The sequence below is a fragment of the Phyllobates terribilis genome, unplaced genomic scaffold, assembly GCF_046119375.1.
Source record: "Phyllobates terribilis strain yellow unplaced genomic scaffold, ASM4611937v1 Scaffold_9__5_contigs__length_417890890, whole genome shotgun sequence".
Classification (NCBI taxonomy): Eukaryota; Metazoa; Chordata; class Amphibia; order Anura; family Dendrobatidae; genus Phyllobates; species Phyllobates terribilis.
This window is the reverse complement of record NW_027362769.1, coordinates 133,390,165-133,410,822: the sequence shown is the minus strand read 5'-3', so window position 1 is coordinate 133,410,822 and position 20,658 is coordinate 133,390,165. Positions and strand designations below refer to the sequence as shown.

The window sequence follows — 20,658 nt, the reverse complement described above, 5'->3', positions numbered from 1 at the left end:
CTATAACACTCTTGCAGTCCTCCAATCTATCCTAAATTCTGCTGCCCGACTAATCCACCTGACCCCACCCGCTATTCCCCGGCCTCTCCTCTCTGTCAATCCCTTCACTGGCTCCCCACTGCCCAGAGATTCAAGTTCAAGATCCTAACAATGGCATACAAATCCATCCAAAACCTGTCTCCTCCATTCATCTGTCATCTAGTCTCCCGGTACTTACCTGCACGCAACCTCCGATCCACACAAGATCTCCTTCTCTACTCCCATCTTATCTCCTCTTCCCACAATCGCATACAAGATTTCTCCCGTGCATCCCCCCTACTCTGGAACTCTCTACCCCAACACATCAGACTCTCGCCTACCGTGGAAACCTTCAAAAGGAACCTGAAGGCCCACCTCTTCCGACAAGCCTACAACCTCCAGTAATCCTCGCTCCCCCACACCGCTGCACAACCAGCTCTATCCTCACCCATCCCTAGTAGACAGTGAGCCCTTGAGGGCAGGGTCCTCTCTTCTCCTGTACCAGTCGCTGACTCGTTTTGTTCAAGATTATTGTGTTTCTGCTATGTATACCCCTATCACATGTAAAGCGCCAAGCAATAAATGGTGCTATAATAATAATAATAATAATAATAATAATAATAATAATAATAATAAAGTGACCTCATCCTGGCTTTTCTGTATACTCACCAATCTTATCATATTCCAGTGTTGTATTTTCAGCTGCAGCTTCATCTTTTATAAAAAGACTTGACCTACAAGACATTGAAATATTAATAGCACAAAAAAAAATTAAAATAAAAAAAAAAAACAATAAAATCATAAAAATATTGCAGTTTAATAAAGTGTTGTATTTTCCCACATGCAAACCCTCCTGGGCAGGGAGGCGCTTGGCAGGAGGATTTGGGGTCTAGAAACTTGGGTTTTTGAGCCATGCATGAAGACATTAGCAGCAATATGGGTGCACTTCTCATAATTCAAGGGTGCATGGAGCTCTTCGGGGGTTTGACCCAAAACATCTAAATATTAAAAGGCAAAACAGGCAAAGTATACCCACCCATGAGTTTCCACCACAATTCTCAGAGATAAGTAATAAGTCCATTTATTTACAACCTGAATTGGCTTCTAAATCTATGGGCTGTCAGATAAGACTGGTAATTCTCATCTCCTCGTGTGGCTTCAAAAAAAGTAACTGTGGCCAACGGGTCCCATAATAATAAAACCTAGAATATGGCCCACTCACATAGAGCTGCCCCCCACTCCCTACCTCTATCTTCTGGTCTCCATATTAACAGATAATTGGGTAGTTGCACCTGTGCTGTTGCTTTATTTCAGTTAACCCCTAAACAGGTTTCAATGAATACCGTGTTTACACAGATCTTCTCTGCACTTTCTACCATTTTGCTGCTGCAGAGTACCTGCCAGTCCTTTATCTAGCTCCGTGCCTTTACATAATTGTTATAGATCCATTAGAGCTCCTAGTACTGAAGCTTCTCTCTATTCTCTTTCCCTTCTCTCAGTGTTAGAGACGGCAGCAGAGATCGAGTAATACACAGATCTCCATAGTATGGAGAGGAGAGAAAGAACATCAGGGAGGGCAGAGAAAACATGCTATAGAAATTGAAGAAAGCACATGGAGAGAAAATAAGCTGTGCCAATACATGTGAAAACAGCAGCACCCTGATACACAGAGACCTCACATCCAGCCTATATTACCAGGAGAGACACTCCCACAAGACAAAAGTCTGAATCTTGAATCAGACTGCAAACTGCATAGCAGGGGCTGGAAAACGAGTGAAGGAATGAAGATTGCAGTCTAAAACTTAGTGCAATTTTATCAACTAAAAGGTAACCACTACTGATATATTTTTTCCTGTTGATAGATATCCATAAATGGATTCTCCAGTTTAGAAAACCCATTTTCATATACTCTATCAGTGACTTCTGAGTAAATTGAGGAGATCCTCTGCTCAGGATCCTTATCTCTTGCTCAGAGTGCAGAGTAGTTACAAAGATCATCTCTTACTCAGGAGGTCCAGTCCTGCATTACACAGACATTGTTCTGAATGAGCACTATGTAATACTTTATTTCACCTATAGTGGCACTGCAGAGCATTACAGATTACAGCTAATTTGTATAGCTCTCAACAGAGACATTTTCTGATCAGCTTTTTGTTAAGGAACTATTGGAAACAGTAGGAATTGGAATAAGTAGAAGACTAAAACTGCACTGAAAAAGGTTTTCATCAACACTTGCCATACATATTGTACAACCCCTGGCAAAAATTATGGAATCACCGAGCTCGGAGGATGTTCATTCAGTTGTTTAATGTTGTTGAAAAAAAGCAGATCACAGGCATGGCACAAAACTAAAGTCATTTCAAATGGCAACTCTGTGGCTTTAAGAAATACTAAAAGAAATCAAGATTAAAAATGTGGTACTCAGTAAGGGTCATTTTTTTCAGACCAAGCAGAGGGAAAAAATTATGGAATCACTCAATTCTGAGGAAAAAATTATGGAATCATGAAAAACAAACACACAAAAGAGCACTCCGATACATCACTAGTATTTTGTTGCAGCACCTCTGGCTTAAATAACAGCTTGCAGTCTCTGAGGCATGGACTTAATGAGTGACAAACAGTACTCTTCATCAATCTGGCTCCAACTTTCTGTGATTGCTGTTGCCAGATCATCTTTGCAGGTTGGAGCCTTGTCATGGACCATTTTCTTCAACTTCCACCAAAGATTTTCAATTGGATTGAGATCCGGATTATTTGCAGGCCATGACATTGACCTTATGTGTCTTCTTTCAAGGAATGTTTTCACAGTTTTTGCTCTATGGCAGGATGCATTATCATCTTGAAAAATGATGTCATCATCCCCAAACATTGTTTCAATTGATGGGATAAGAAAACTGTCCAAAATATCAATGTAAACTTGGGCATTTATTGAAAATGTAATGACAGCCATCTCCCCAGTGCCTTTACCTGACATGCAGCCCCATATCATCAATGACTGTGGAAATTTGCATGTTCTCTTCATGCAGTCATCTTTATAAATCTCATTGGAACGGCACCAAACAAAAGTTCCAGCATCATCACCTTGCCCAACGCAGATTCGCGATTCATCACTGAATATGACTTTCATCCAGTCATCCACAGTCCACGATTGCTTTTCCTTAGCCCATTGTAACCTTGTTTTTTTCTGTTTAGGTGTTAATGATGGCTTATGTTTAGCTTTTCTGTATGTAAATCCCATTTCCTTTAGGCGGTTCTTACAGTTCGGTCACAGACATTGACTCCAGTTTCCTCCCATTCATTTTCCTCATTTGTTTTGTTTTGCATTTCCTGTTTTGGAGACATATTGCTTTAAGTTTCCGGTCTTGAAGCTTTGATGTCTTCCTTGGTCTACCAGTATGTTTGCCTTTAACAACCTTCCCATGTTTGCATTTGGTCCAGATTTTAGACACAGCTGACTGTGAACAACCAACATCTTTTGCAACACTGAGTGATGATTTACCTTCTTTTAAGAGTTTGATAATCCTCTCCTTTGTTTCAATTGACATCTCTCGTGTCGGAGCCATGATTCATGTCAGTCCACTTGGTGCAACAGCTCTCCAAGGTGTGATCACTCCTTTTTAGATGCAGACTAACGAGCATATCTAATTTGATGCAGGTGTTAGTTTTGGAAATGAAAATTTACAGGGTGATTCCATAATTTTTTCCCTCTGCTTGGTCTGAAAAAAATTACCCTTACTGAGTACCACATTTTTTATCTTTATTTCTTTTAGTGTTTCTTAAAGCCCTAAAGTTGCCATTTGAAATTACTTTAGTTTTGTGCCATGTCTGTGATCTGCTTTTTTTCATCCTCGGTGATTCCATAATTTTTGCCAGGGGTTGAATAACATTTTCTTACAAAACAGCAAAGTGATATAATAAAAGAAAAAATAAACTGCAAATATGGCTATAAAAACACGATTGTGTGATATTTTGAGAGATTTATGCTATATGTGCTTATATGTGGTCAGCTAGTGGTTGTGTGAATTGCAGCCTGCTGAGGCTTTTACTAACGAGTCACGATAAAATATTAAAATCTGTTTCATTAAAAATTATGGCGTCCTTAAAGAGTAACCACAGTTTTAATTTCATTCCATAAAATCAATAGTGCACAAAAATATATCTTACTATGTAAATCCATTTCTTCCTCCTCCTCGACTGATCATTTACTCTCAATAAATGTGTAAAATCTGTATTCACTTAAGACAGATTTTCCCATTACTGAGATAGCAGATGACAGATGGCGCCTTTAAAATTGTATGGAGAGGAGGAGTTAGAGGCGGAGACAGACATTCTGCTGCAAGTTCTCTTTAAACAGTTACAGTTCTCCATAGAAATTTAGGAGCACCAACTGTCATCTATCTCAGTAATGGGAAAAACTGTATTCACTCAAGACACATTTTTGTCTGTGAACGGAAAATGTTGAGAATGACTGTTAAGTCCAGGAGGAGAAAGAAGTGGACTTCTCTAATTAGATATAATACAAAGTTTTTATTATTCACATGCACTATTGATTTATGAAAAAAACTAAAAAAGTTGGGGAAAGGTAAGGGTGCACACATCTGTATATGGGCATAGATGTTGCAGCACCGAAGAAGACATACTGAAAAATGTGATGGTTGCTTTAATGGGTGCAACCAGGCTTCTCCAATTTTACAGCATTTTTAAAATAGTTATGTGTTAGGGCTCATCACGTCAGTTTTTCGTGTATAAGTGCCTTCCATGTTTTTTACGAATAGCACTCGTACCTATAATAGTCTATGGGGCTGTTCACATGTACATGATATTCTGTGGACCGAGTGGTGCGGGCAAAATCGCGGACACAAGTCCGACGTTGATCCAAATGTCAGATTTGCAATGAAAATCTATGACTCAGTGAAAAAAAAAAACAGCACTTGGATGCCATCCGAGTGCTGTTCATTTTTCTCAGACTGATAGAGAAAGTATAGAAACATTGTTTTTTCTCATCAGGAAAAAACTGATGGCACACTAGACCTAAAACAGAGATGAAATTTGGAATGATTTTCTTGTACAAGTAAATCACTGATGTGTGCATGAGCCCTAAGGATGAGTGTCACAGGTTTACTGAGACAGAGGGGCCAGAAGACCGCGGTGTCTGATTCCACGTACTCCTGCACTGATTAGAAGCACTTCACCATATTAAATAGTGCAGGTTTCTGCTAGCAGTGCAGGGGTTAATCTGTTCAGCTGAGAGCTTCTGAAGCTTCCCTGCTTTGATGGTCTTAGCTGTTCAGTGTTGGCCACGCCACTCTGCTATATATACACACTTGTCTCTGGCAATTTGGGATTGCCAGTGTTCCTTTCATACTGGCTGGTTCTGGTGTTGGAGCTGTTGGTTGTTTGGAGTGTTGTTCTAAAGACTACTGCTTGTTGATTTGTCTGTGAGCATATCCTCATCCTCTCCTATTTGTTTTTTACTTCCTTTACTTCCCGGTGTTCCACTTTGTTGTCTCTGAGTGCATATTTGTACGATTGGTATTTTCATTTATCCCTGTACGTTAGTTTGGTTTGTGTATTCTTATACAATAATACTCCCCACTTCCCTGAGTGTGTGTGTGTGTGTGGGGGGGGGGGGGGACAGATAAGGGCTGATTCAGGAGCTCAGCAAGGCACATGGCCCTGGCGTCTTCACCATTAGAAGTAATCCAGGGGAGCAGGGATAGCTAGGGCACCCCGAGATTTAGGGATAGGGAAGGAGCCCCTAACCCCGGAATATCCGATATAAGTGCTGTGACAATGAGCAAATCTGCCACAATTCAGATTGACAGATTTGCTCGAATTTAGCAAGGAATGTTAAATACTCATCAAATATATTTGATGTGAAACGAATGTGCATAAGGCTACATTAGCAAACATAGGTTTAGAAAAAAAATAAATTATATTTACCTGGCCACACTTCAGTCATGACATACACAGTGGGGCATAGTCCGAGCCAGAGGTGCCACAAATATTGGGCACCACAGGCTATAAAGATGCAACAAAGGTCCAAACTCGACAAAGAAAGACAACCGGATTGGAGTATGGCTGTGGCACAATAGATAAGGTCCGGGTAGGTATAACACATATAGTTGTTTTCTTAAACCTTTCCCAGCCCTCTATAATCTAGCAGAATGGCAGCTGGCAGGGAGCCATTTTTCTGGATTTGGCCCAACAAAAAGCAAAAAAAGATATTGATTCTGATCTGATGCTTACGTTCCATATGCACTGATGTCGTCTTGTGTAATCTTAGAAATCTCCTCCACATCAGAAAGCAGAGAAGAATTGTGTGCGTCACAAGCCGCGCTCTTATCCACAACTGCAGTCTTGGTATCTGAATGTTCTTCGGTAGAAGATAAAGTAATTTCTTCTTTGGCAGAACCATTGACATTTTCCTTCGAGATGGAATCTGCGTCTTCCTTGAGAGAGAAGCTCAATTCCTCCCTCTCCTCAATCTCTTGAAGTTCTGGTGCGGAGATCAAATGCACTGCAATCAATAGGCAAAAAAAAAGGAGCCACCATTTACTCATTTACAGTACGGAATATCTTAGGATCATTTTTTCACCTGTAAAAATAATGCAAATTTTCGGTGGATAGGTGAGAATTTGACACAATGTATGTAGTATTGTCAACACTTTGCAGATATCATTCGCGGAGATATAAGACATTACCGTGCAGGGCAGTTATATGCAACAATATTACTTCTGATATGAAACAATGTACAAAATGTAAGATATATTAGCCCATGTGACGCTTGTTTAATGAGCTATTGTCACCAGATGCCCATAATTAAAAGGGAAACTGTTAGCAGGTTTGACTGTACAAAATTGCTGGCAGGGATAGGAGACCAGGAGGCTGGAGAGCACAGTGGAGTACAGATGTAAAGTCTCAGGCCCCGAATTCATCACTTGACTTCTTCGTCTTGTATTCATTGCAGTATTTTGCATCAAATTGTTGCAATGAGTTGATTTTAACGATAAAAAAAATATATATTTTTTTCCCCCTCCCATCTTTTTTGTGCCTTTTTAGAAATAAAAACAATCCCTCACATAATCCCTTAAAGTGTCTAACATTAGTCTTCAACTGCGCCAAAATAAAAATCCGCCAAAAACTTTACTCCAGCCACAGACTGGAGTGAGAGGAGCCAAAGGAAGTGACACTTTATGGGCACAGACACACAGCCGTATAACTCGTGCGATGATCGCATCGCACTGAACGGACTGGCCTGAGCATGATGGATTTCTATATAGCTGTCAAGCTCAAACCAGCAGAGGTGCCGGCCAGTACGAGGTTTACCATGCGATACTCGCAGGAGAAACATCGCAGTGTGTCCCTGAAAAGTCTCATTTCATCAAACTGTTGTCGAGGGAAACAAAAGAAGAAAAAAATACCTAAAATAAGGATCTTTCCACCAGTAAGTCGCTTACTGCTTATGATTGGTCAATGTCATGCAGAGACATGTAATGGCAGACAGTCTGCTCTCATCACTGATCTCACTGCAGAGCGGTGTGTGATTATAAAGTGTTGGGAGTAGAGCAGAGAGGAGCTTGATTACTAACACTTCTTCAGTTTTCATCTCCCAGCAGTCAGTGGTGAAAGGGGCAGAACAGCAGAGCTGAGCTTTGTCTCAATACAAATGATTCAAACAGTTCTCCTCTCACATCACTTCTCAACCCTCCACACTGACTATCAGGAGATGAAAGCTGACAAAGTGTTAGTAATCATACTTAGCTCTGCTCTGCTCCCAGAATTCTGTAATCACACACAGCTCTGTTGTGAGATAAGACTGTCTATCGTTACATGTCTCACAGAGGAGGAAACCTGTTCTAAGCTTTTCAGGGAGTGTGTCCTTTTTTTTAACCCTGCATGACGCCTCCTGCTTATGATTGGTCAACCTCATGCAGGGAAAGAAGTACATGCCCCCCCCGAGACCAATCTAGGGTAAAACCCAGTTAAACTAGAACTTATATTATAACTTAAACTTTACTAGTTAATATCTCCGCAACATAGAGGAGAAATGAAAAAATAACTACATTTTACTCAGCTCTGCAGCCCCTATTACACGAAGTGCCCAGTTTAATGTGCTTAAATTGGTGAAAGGTCCTCTTTAAAAGACAAAACAACTTAAAAATGGTGCAAAACTTACAGAGTATAAGGTGCAAAACCTAAAGCCACTAATAAAAAGCAAATATCTCCAGAAAAGTGGAGAAACAACAGTGATGAATGAGGGTCATAGGTTTGCTAACAAATCCTTAATCTGCTGTGTGCACATGTTCAGGCAGGAGCTGCATGCTTGTTTCCTGAGCTGCGCACTTCTACATACAACAAATAGATATATATTATACTTTTACTTCCTCTAGGGTTCACTACTGGTTATAAAAAAAAAGTAATAAATATCAATTTGCCTGTCTGAACCCAGCCTCATCCTAAAACTAATCAACATAGTAAGTTTTCCTCCTGAAAATAAAATTTGATTGCATTTCCCATAGATTCCAGCAGGTGTCGATAGAGCTCTGCAAAACTATCAAAGGGCTAAAACAATGAAGCCGTATTACCGATCAAGAACGTTTCAGGGCGGAAATCAGGTTATATTTTTTTTCTTGTTTTTTTTAAAAAACTGTAAACTCATGGAACATTCACTCATATATTGTGCCTTTACTTTAAGTAGAAAACGAATTAAAACTAATAGACCTTTGCTGCTTAAAATGTTACAAACTCTTCTAATGCTCCCCCTAGTGGTTAGGAAATCACCTTGCAAGTCTCACGATAACTGCCGGTAATAACATCTATAAGAAAGGTACAAATTATTAACGTACTTCATAGGTCATATTAGGCACACATCTACATAGGCAGATTTCCAGTGGATTTGCATCAAAATCCACAGGAAAATTTATGCCAAAGGGTCCTAAAATAAGAAAACTTATTTAAACAAGTGCAAAAAAAACAAAAAACAAAGTTGTTATACCTGGGGATGTCTCGTGAAGATTATGATCATCATCAGAAATGCTCCCGTGGTTTATTTCTTCTGAAAATCCTGTTAGAAATAGAATTATTATATAAGTACATGTGCCTGAATATAAGCTACAGAGGTCTGACGCAGCATCAGTAGCTCAGGCTGCTAGTCTACCTCTCCCCTATGCTTTACACTGCAGCCCTGCATGCTCGATATATCCTCATTGGGGCCAAGTGCATAGGAACATAATTCACTTGTATGTACGATTTTGGATGCTATGAGGAATCCGGAGAACCAGAAGGAAACCAATGCCCTTACTCAAAATTAAACAAAGGGCGGTAGGGAAACAGGTAGTAAAAGGAGGGCCTCCGTGCTGCCTAGTCAGCAGCCCATCTGATCACACCGAGCTTCAGCAAAAAGCATTATGCAAGGTTTCCCGCGAGAACAGATATTGTATAACCAACCAATCTGGTTGCGAGATACAGAAGGCGATCAGGACTCTGCCACACACAGCTTTCCTCTTCGCTCGACATATCCAAAAGGTGAGTGGCACAAGATCACCACTTATTATATATGTGCCTATAGGTGGCCACCTAGTGGTCATCGTGTGAATTGCATTATACTGTATTGAGTTAGTAGAGATAAAGGTGGGCACATCAGGACCTAGGGTAATATTTAGTAAGTGAGGACTGAAGTGGTCTGTTATTTTTAAAATGTCAAGTGGGATCCCAAGCAATGAAGATTACCTATGACGTTACTGTTCTCGTCGCCGATGTCGGACGGCGTTACTGCAGGTGGTGGTGGAGGCGGCGGGGCTTTTCTCTTTGTCCTCCTCAGAGAGGAATTAAAAGAGGATGATGATGACGTCCCGCTGTGCTGAAAGGAGCCGGTTCTTGACCTGTCAAATCTACCCAATGCCTGGAAGGAAAAGTAACCGATAGGTTTATGGTGCGTCCTGTCACTAGGAGCGTCCTATTACCTGCAGTAAAGATGGAGGCTCCAAGTGTTGCATTGTCTTCAGTTTACATAGTGTACTCATAAAATGATGTATTACTTACATCGGGTTTATAAAAAAAAAAAAAAAAAAAAAAAAAAAAAATTGGACAATGTTTTTTTCCAACATCACAATCATTAAAAAAAAAAAATTGTAATCTTACAATTTTAACATGGACCACTATTTTAGACTCAGGTTTCCTTTCTGTAAGCCATAATCATCAACAATAACAGAAATAAACACTTGAAATAGCTCACTCTGTAATGACTCTATATAATATAGGAGTTTTACTTTTTGTATTGAAGAACTGAAATAAATTAACTTTTTGATGATATTCTAATTTAGTGAGAAGCACTTGTATATTGGCAAATGTAAAAAAACAAATTTAAAATACAAAAACCTGTTTTAAACAATGGGTCATTTTCTCAAGACACATTCTCTTTAAAAAGACATCTGTGATGACCCAAAGTAACAAATTAATGAATCTGCCTTTTATATTAAGTGAATTTCTCATGTAATTCACATTAGTTGTACTAACTAAATAGTTCTTGCACTTTCAGACAACCTGATCTCATATGATATATAATGTGATAGACAGACAGACAGACAGAATCTGCAAATAACTTTATTAAAAAATTATGTTGTGATCTTACCCCCCTCCTCTATAAAAATAAAAAAAAAAATCAGGGGAGGCAAGGCATGCATAATGACTAACACAATGCTTTGACATGAAGAAAAGGGAGTTCTGGCACTTATAATGCTGGTAGAATGCTGATGAAAATCCATCCACTGAAAATCAGTACACCATAAAAATCAGCACGGTTCTTGGATATGTGATCCTGGTATGTGAATCAAAAGCAGTTTTAACTTGTGGGGGATGAGGGCAGTCAGACAACGCTCTTCTACAGAGTTTAATAAGTTAAAGTGATAATGTATGAATAATTATTTTTAAATGTTGTAGTATTTATTTTTTTCAGCTTTAAAATCTGTCTTGGCAGCGGGCTGCCATATTGTGAGTGTGCATTATGGCAGCTTTAATAAAAAATGAATAGTCAGAAAGGAGATCACACACTAAGACTTCATTCACACGACCATGTTCTGTGTTTTTTCATGGATAGAACATGCATCCATTATAATACTTGGGAATATTCATGGCTGTCCCCAAAGCAAAAAACACAGGAATCTATTTTTTACCTAATTTGTGGACCAATCTAACTTATTCCAGTTAATGGTTCTGTGAAGAACAGGGACAGCAGACAGACGCCATCTGTGCGTCAGCCAAGTTCTGTCCGTTTTTTTTTATACCATTTACTGGGTAGGAGAAACCTGGATTTATTTTTCTTTTGCATATGAGAAAAAAAAAAATGGATGCCAGAGCAATGGTAAAAACGGATGAAAGAGTTTTTTCTCATATGCAAAAAAAAAAAAAAGCTTCGAATAAAGGTTTAATTCCGACATTTGGAAAATATCTCATTCAGTCCTGAGCTCCAGAGATCAGGGAGTAGCAGGAAGCTGCATACAGAACCCTAGTGTCAGAGCACAGAAAGTTAAGCTTTGCTCACACAATAAAGTTAAGGAAGGATTTTTGGCAGGGTTTTATTTATCTTTTTTTTTTTGGCGAGGAGGTGACTGAGAGGGTTGTAAGCCAAAAAGCCAAAACCTGGCGTGGAAGTAAACTGAAATGTGTGTTTAAAAAAAATATACCGTATTTTTCGGACTACAAGATGCACTTTTTACCTCCATCATTTTAGAGGAAAGTGGGGGGTGCGTCTTATAGTCCGAATGTATACTTGCTGCTGTGGATGGGCGGGGAGCAGCAGCGGAGCGGGGCATAGGAGGCAGGAGGCAGAGGCTGCAGCTCTTGCGTGTGCCCGCTGTCAAAAGAAAAATTAATATTTACTGCTCACCACGCCCCGATGGCATGTGGAGCACTGAATATTCATTTTCCTTAATAGCGGGCACACAGTCTCAGCAGCAGCCGCCAGCTTCCTGCAGCGGCTCGGCGGTCACGTGTGCCCACTATTAAAGCGCATGAATAATCACTACTCCCCACTCCCATGAGCATGGGGAGTAGTAAATCTTCATGCTCCTTAATAGCAGGCACACGTGATCGCCGAGCCGCTGCAGGAGCCGTGACTGGATAACACGGTGCGCCCGCTATTATGCAGAGTGAATAGCCACTGCTCCCCACGTCCATAGTCTCAGCGTGGAGAGCAGCAACTACTCTGGCAGCTCATCTCACAGTGTGAGGGCACATGGCAGTGACATCATGAGTTGTTCACACGGTGAGATCATCTGCTGGCAGCAGAACAGTACGCAGCGCTGGAGCAGAGGGAAGAAAGGTGAATAGAATTTTTTTTTTTTTTTTTTTTGTGTGCACGGTGATGGGGATGGGGGTGCCATGCATACCAGGATAGGGAAGGGGGTGTCATGCATACCAGGACGAGGGGGCCATGCATACCAGGAGGGGGTTGCCATGCAGACCAGGATGGGGGCATATATATTATATTATATATATATATATATATATATATATATATATATATATATATATATATATATATATATATATATATATATATATATATATATATATACATACACACAGAATTGCTGGACATTACTCCCATAACAGGGCATCATGACCACATTTTTTGCTTTAATTTTTTTTTCTATTTTCATCCTCTAAAACCTAGGTGCGTCTTATAGTCGGAAAAATACGGTATATGTAATATTATATTTATTAATTTATATATAGTTATGTTTTTATATTTTGCAAAATCTAAAATATATGTACAAATCTAAATTTAGATATTTTTTACATCCATATATAATTTCTTTTGCAAAATATAAAAAGAAATTTCTATGTAATGCAATATTGATTTATGCATGTTTTATATTCATCAAGATATAAAAAAGTATATAAATATAAATTACACATATATTTATTAGATTTGTAAAAAATATATATTTTGTAAAATATAAAATATGCATATATCTAGATAGAAGATTTATTTATATATACCATAAATTTATTTTTGCCTTTACAAAAAGTATATAAATATATCAAGTAATTTACACATAAAGTTAAGTAGTTATATAGGAATGATATACCTTTTCTGAATATTCAGCGCTGACAGATTTTACAACACAGGACGAGGTTCGGATCTGCCCCCGGTGTATTTCGCTGGAGCCGTTCTGAGGCGGGTGCATGGGCGGCAGCGGGGCTCTCCGTTTCTTTGGTACATCAGAAGGCATTGTGCTGGAATCGTATGACTTGGTGACTGTATTCGCTCTCATCATGTGTTGTGACCTTGGCTTATTGAGCAGTGGGGTGGAGGGGGCGCTAGAGGTCTGCACCGGATACAGGAAAAATAGGAAACAAAGAACAGTGGAAATAGGAAGATTTCGTAACAATGGAGAATCATCCACGTCTCTAGAACAAGCAACACCAATAAGTCACTTCTGTCAAAATACAGACAAAAGAAAAATCTACAAGAAAAGCTCAGAAGAGAAAATGAACAAACTAATATTCAAAATCATCAGGAGACTAATGCAAAATTTGTAATTATTTTTCAGCACCAAAATAGAACGTACAATGGTGACCTCCCATACTTTGGATCAACTAATGGACAATTGACCTTTCTTTGTCTTGTATAAGGACAATTGTTACCCTTCCCCCATCAGTCTAAGTACCACGGATAGAATCAGATTGCGTAGAGATAACATTACCAATATTGATAAGGTAACTTATTCTTTCATTTCCAGGAGGAATAACAGAGGAAAAAGCCCAACCCAAAGATCCAAAGAAAAATGCTCCAGAATCGTCACTTCATTTACAAAACATGTATCTACAAAAAAACATAACAGGAAAGAGGAAAAGCCCTGCTGATCCAGATCCCAACTGATGCAGATAATTAGCTCCGATCCAGGCATTAAACCCCTTCAATACTTTATTCCAAAGCTAGTAGAGAGAGAGGGGGCTCCTCTGTCTTCCCATTGCTCCCCCTCATTTTGGGGTGCCACAGGTTTGTCATAGCAGCCTGTCGCTTAATGAAGACCCTCCATGTCAGCTTTAAAATGAATCTGTCAGCAGGTTCTTGCCTTGTAATCTGAGAGCAGCATGTTGTAGAAGCAGAGACCCTGATTCCAGCGATGTGTCACTTACTGAACTGCTTGGTGCAGTTTTGATAGAATCCCTGTTTTCTCTGCTGCAGATGTAGCAGTAGTCAGAATGCTGAGCTGTGTATAACCCCGCCCACACCACTGATTGGCTTCTTCCTGTATACACTGTTAGCAAACTACCAATCAATGGTAGTGGGGGTGCGGTTACACAGAGTAGCTGGACTGACCTGCACATGATACCTAGTCCTGCAGCGATAGTCTCCTGCTGATAAAACACTGATTGTACTGAAACTACAGCAAGCAGCCGAGCAAGTGCCACATCTCTGGAATCAGGGTCTCTGCCCGTACATCATACTGCTCTCAGAATAAATAGCAAAAACCTACTGGCAAATTCCCTTTAAGCCTTTCCATAGACCAACTGGTAATATTGCAGAGTATTATACCAGTAATCAAGTGATAGGAGGTTTAATTCCCCTAATGATTAAAAAAGAAAAAATATATATATATTATTATATATAAAACACACTTTCATACAACTTTTTAGTTCAAAGTGTTATCATAAAAACTGCAGCCGATTGAGCAAATAAGCTGTCATACAGATCCAGTGAAGGGAACATAAAAAAAAAAAGGGTCTCAGACTACGGAGATACAAGTCTTGCTTTATTTGATGAACTTACTATTGTAGAATAGAATTACAATGTCATTTATACTTTCTAAGTGTATGACGTAAAAATAAATCCCAAAAAGCAATGGTGTTTTATTTTTCATGTCACAGAATTTTTTGGGGCTTTTCTATAAATAAATTTAAGCAAGTCCAATAAGATTTCTCCAGAAAACCTACCTGATCACGTTTCTTTTTAGTACTTCTGCGGAAAAAGTTGAAGAAGCCTTTTTCATCATTCTGTTTTGCATCTACGTTCAGACAAGACTCTGCAAATATGAATGAACAATATATAAATCTATAAATGTAGCAGAGCTGAGTTAGCCGCTGCGCTCTATAGTAAACCTATCAGCACGTTTTTTGTATTTTACTAGTGATATGGCTGTGGAGGCGCTTGTCCCCCCCCAATATAAATGGAGACTTTGTTAAAAAGACATCCGATGTGACAGATATAAGAAACCTAACATAGAAGTCATATGCTAATCAGGCTGGAAGTGCACTGGGGGCGTGACAGCACTCAGACTGCCTCTTAAAAGTGCACCGATGAGGTTTTTGTAAAAGGTACCCATGTTTTTCTAACCCATTACAATCCCCTTAACTGCACATTTGAACACAAATAATCTAACATAAAATAATCTCAATTTACTTGCCTTGTAAAGGTGGTGGCCTTATCTCTGTTGGAGATGTAGCTAGAATGAATACAAAAAAAAAATAGAGATTTTTTCATAAACACTAGCATTAAAAAGTGAAAAATCATCATCATCATCATCATCATCATCAATAGGCAAATTTTGTGTTTAGTAAAGGGGTTGTCCTTTTTCAATAATTTTCCTCCCGCAGGCTCAGTTAAAAGCCGTAATTTTATTCGTACATAAAGTCATACAATACAATGACACTGACATCAGGATTTTAGTCCAAAGAGTCATGAAGTGAGAAGGAAACATAATACATACAAACAATTTTTATTAGTATTTATAGATAAAATAAAGATGCAATTAAAATAAAGGTACCTCAAGACCTAAAGAGGACACAGTCTAAATAAATACACTCAAAGCTTATACATAATGGTAATTCAATTAATCACATACTGTTCCAAAGGTAGGAATATTATCCCTGATCAATAGTTACTATACATCTCATAAATGATAGTAAACACAAATGTGCTGGTGCAAAGTGGCTATAAGAAGGATAGATAAGTTGTCGGTAAATACACTCAAAGCTTGTACATGAAAATCAGCGAAACGCGCGTTGGGGTGATGGATGCAGTCTGCATCTTGTCTATGTGCCCTCTTGTTAGGTAAAATGTATTACCATATTCACGGCTATTTACTAGACTTGTATGTATCTATCCACCTATAGCTTATCAGTTCTAATCCCTCTGAGAGTTTGCAGAAGCATTTCTATTTCTTATTAGTATTGATGAAATGTACACTTGGTATTTATAATGAATCATAGCCATATTTCTGGAATAATATGTGATTAATTGAACTACCATCAGGTGCAAACTTTGAGTGCATTTACTGACAGCTTAACTATCCTTATAGTCTCTTTGCACCAGCACTTTTGTGTTTACTAGCATTAGCTATAGCTATAGGTGGATAGATACATAGAAGCCTAGCAAATAGCCGTGAATATGGTAATAAACTTTACCTAACAAGAGGGCACATAAACAAGATGCGGACTGTGTCCCTCACCCCAACGCGCGTTTCGCTGATCTTCATGTACAAGCTTTGAGTGTATTTACTGACTGCTTCTCTTTCCTTCTTATAGTCACTTTGCACCAGCACTTTTGTGTTTACTAGCATTTATGAGATGTATAGTAGCTATTGATCAGGGATAATATTCCTACCTTTGGAACAGTATGTGATTAATTGAATTACCATTATGTATAAGCTTTGAGTGTATTCATTGAGACTGTGTCCTCTTTAGGTCTTGAGACCGCTTATTTTATCTATAAATACTAATAAAAATAGTTTTTGTGTATTATGTTTTCTTCACACTTAATGACTCCGGACTAAGATCCGGATGTCAGTGTCTAAATACAGTACAGACCAAAAGTTTGGACACACCTTCTCATTTAAAGATTTTTCTGTATTTTCATGACTATGAAAATTGTACATTCACACTGAAGGCATCAAAACTATGAATTAACACATGTGGAATTATATACTTAACAAAAAAGTGTGAAACAACTGAAAATTTTACTCGCAGAAAAAATCCGGACATAACCAATTCTTGTGCGTTTCCGCATGAGTATTTGCTTATACAATGTATTGTAAAAACGTATGGCAAATCCGCATGCAAAAACCGCATGCGTTTTTCTGCCAAAAGAGATGCAGAAATGCTCAGGAAAATTTCTACTTCATTTCTGCATCGAGGGCACTAAGCCCAACTGTACCACCTTTGTGCCAGCAGAGCAGTGGATGCAGCTTCACAGCACCAAAAAGACCAAATCAGGCCATACGGCTCTGTAATTTGCACACAAAGCAAATTAAACATGTCCTCAACTAGAATTCACCTCACCCTTGTAAAAGAATCTGGTAGACTGACACTTAATGGTCTGTCCTGATGATTCTTTTTACGTTCACTCACATAGTGCCCATTCCCTTCAAATAAGGTGTGAGACTGGAGGGTGCAATACCCACACAGCAAGGATTTAACTAGAAGATGTTCAAAAGAGGCCTTCACCCCTGGGAACTGTTGTTAGAGAGGACAAATATCATAAATGGTACAGTAGCTGAAGGGCTAATGCATAAATCTAGAGTTGAGCAAAAAGGTTTGCAGAACTCTTGTCCAGAGGCCACTTCAATAGTCCATGGTCACCGGACCAGAGCCCCGTGAACGTCCTCTTCTCATCCTATGGACCTCTTCTGATTTGTAGGCCCAGGGCGACTATCGTTGTGGCCCGATGCACTGATGATGGCACACGAATCAGAAGAGGCATTGGAGATTACGGCAGATGGGGACCAGTCCAGACCCCTCTGAACCTCCTCCTAACGGACATCAGACGATAACCGCTGGACCATAGTACTGGGAATCTTTTTGGTCAACTATACACATGTCATGGAAGAGGATCATTTTGTTCTTTGCACTGGAAGGTGGTCCATTTACAGATTTGCTCTGGGGACCAAAAATTTTGTTGTGCCTCAGAGACTTCTTTATTGCTTTAGTGGATCTATGGGGAAAGTTACCAGCAATTTGCACACAGTCCCATCATGGACCTTTACCTTTGCTGTGATCCAGTGCATACAGCTCCTTTAGGCCAAGCTCGTTAAGAGACCTTGTTATATCCAGATGCTTTTGGGATTGATAATCTTGAAGTAACACTGTAGACCGGGGATCAAATTCACACTTATTACAAATGGAGGAAATGAGATCTTCAAGTGGGAGAAATGGGCTGACTCTCATGACCGTCTTCTGGGTTCTTTTGTAGTTAATAACAACTCTTATAGTTTGCTGAAGGGGAAAAAGAAAAAAAAAAAAAAAGTAAAATTCATTCCTGACTCTTTGTATTTCAAGAATTTCAAGGACCATTTAACCCAAATGCTGGAGAATCTTCTTTAGAAATTAATGATCATTTGGGAGACGTACGACCATTGGAGCGGATGCCCAACCAATAGCAATCCAAATGGTCGGAAAAACCAGCGTGAAAGCTGCCAACAAACAAGGAAAGCAGCGCTCAATGCCAAGCAGCAGCTACAAAAGCTAACGATATTGGACACTTTATGACAGAGCTGGGCTGACTTTTATATTTGTGCTATGCACCTAATTACTGATAATTTCTGAAGGTAGAAGTGTATTTCCATGGTCACATTTTATATAAAAGAGTCCAGTATAACTTTGGAGGACATATGGAATTAATATTTACTGCAGATGGTAATACCTCTAAAACAGGATTTAATCTGTGAAAGTTGTTCTGTACCCTCAAAAGATAAGTCATACACCTTATATAATGATTGGGCACACAAGTCCTATATATACTCACACATGCACGCTCGGCTGTGTGTGCATGTGTTGTCAGTGGGAAGAGGGGAGTAAGCTGCCGCCAGATATTTCTGGAGAAAGCGTAAATGTGACAAGAAATGACAGGTACATTATGTCTGAAATATGCAACATAAGCAAAATTCTGAAGCTATTTGTAGCCTGTGTGCACATCATTTTACTAGCCACATACAGCAGAAAACCACATGATCATTACCCTACTGTGGGAAAAAAAACAAGAAATGCAGATAGTGGCAGACTGAGCACTTACCTCCGGCACGATTGGACCAGGCCTTTTATTTTTCTCATCCAGATTTTTGGACTTGAGCACAACCCTCTCCACATCCAGCATGCCGATGGGAGTGTTGGGTTTAAACTTGAGTTGCGCGTTATCGGCCGAAATGAGATCTATTGTGTAGGCGGATGGGTTTAGATGATACTGTCCGCAGAGGAAGACAAGCAGGTCCATCATGGGTTTACTGCACAAGGACAAGAAGACACATACAAACATGTAAAAGTGTACGGTGCATAACATAGGACTTATAGGGAATGTGCCATTAAAAAAAAAAATTACCTAAATCGGATTCATGTGTTTGCGATTTTTTTTGTTGTTAATTTTCTATAAAAAAAAAAAAAAAATCACACACATACACACACACAAACACACAAAATATATTATATATACACATACATACAATATATATTATATATGCACATGCACACATATGCATATATTCACACACGCATACACACACAGGAAAATGAGCGGAAACTTGGAACTCTTCTGTAGAGGAATTTTCTTTTTTCTCTCCGGCTTTCCTGAAAGACTATTCCCTGTGGCTGTTAGAACATGCTGAGAGTAGTAGTTCAGCTTGGTGACTAAAATACTTACATAAATTGTCTAAAAGAACTAACAGAAAACTGTTTCAACCATAATTGCCTTGAAAACCAAAAGAACCCCAAAACACAAACCTGCCATGAACAATGGTTGCTGCGAGTCGGTCACCAGGAAGAACCACCTTTAGTTCAATGTCTCGATCAATATTTTCTTTTTGGTCCATGTTATAGTGGACTGTGTCTGCTGAGTCAAATGATGGCGAGCTGTCCGAGTACCTGGCTTCCCCAGGCGGAAGAGGAGCCTTGCCTTTGGCCTTTTTCCTGCAAAGATAAAAATAAAATGTTGAGATATAACATGTAATAAAAAGTGGACATACAGTAAATCTTTGAAAAATTACAGACATTGCCAGACGGAAGCCTCTCATACAGCCAAATCAGATTTCTTGCTTTACACTGATGAAGGGCAAACACCCCGCAACACATGTCTGCAAATAGGATACTCTAAGTCTTTTGGCAAAGCTTGTCAAAGGGTTAATATTGACTTTTAGGCTTGCTACTTCCAGTAGGTGGCACTAGAGTTCAAGTCCTCTTCCTCTCTAAAGAGTCAATTTGCATATTTTATTTCCCAGAGGAGTATTGCATGGCCTATAAGTCTCCTTACACTGTTATGTCTGGCATGCCACTCTCCGCAAGGAGAGACGTTACCCCTTAGACCACAAACATGCTAGCAAAACCCTTGACAGGCTGCAATTTAGGCTGTTTAGAGTTCAAGTCTAACAGCAATTTTTTGCTGCAAGGCCATGGCCCACAATCAGTATTTGGTCAGTATTCTTTCAGTATTTTTTCTCAGGAGTGAGAGCCAAAACCAGGTGAGGAACAATCAGAGAAAAGGTGTAATAGAAACAAGTCACCAATTCTGCATTTATCACCCACTCCTGGTTTTGGCTCCCACTCTTGAGAAAAAATACTGACCAAATACTGATAGTGGGGCCCTGGTCTTTAGACACAAAAACTACTTTTTGTAAGTAGCTTCTTCACTGCAAAAAGGCAGCAAAA

The 20,658-nt window shown here is 39.3% G+C and overlaps 1 protein-coding gene across 6 annotated transcripts in view; it reads right to left on the bottom strand.

Annotated features, from left to right (window-relative positions):
* COBLL1 (cordon-bleu WH2 repeat protein like 1) overlaps window positions 1-20,658 on the bottom strand; it is a 148,383-nt gene that overhangs the window by 25,638 nt on the left and 102,087 nt on the right. For all 6 annotated transcript variants that reach the window (XM_073647041.1, XM_073647036.1, XM_073647038.1 and 3 more), the window contains exons 3-12: window positions 19,738-19,923; window positions 19,037-19,244; window positions 18,012-18,240; window positions 15,435-15,473; window positions 14,965-15,053; window positions 13,113-13,352; window positions 9,751-9,922; window positions 9,017-9,085; window positions 6,268-6,538; window positions 688-752 (exon numbers count right to left, since the gene is read on the bottom strand). In XM_073647041.1, coding sequence (XP_073503142.1) covers window positions 688-752; window positions 6,268-6,538; window positions 9,017-9,085; window positions 9,751-9,922; window positions 13,113-13,352; window positions 14,965-15,053; window positions 15,435-15,473; window positions 18,012-18,240; window positions 19,037-19,244; window positions 19,738-19,923 — 1,568 coding nt within the window. The remainder of the gene's footprint in view (window positions 1-687; window positions 753-6,267; window positions 6,539-9,016; window positions 9,086-9,750; window positions 9,923-13,112; window positions 13,353-14,964; window positions 15,054-15,434; window positions 15,474-18,011; window positions 18,241-19,036; window positions 19,245-19,737; window positions 19,924-20,658) is intronic.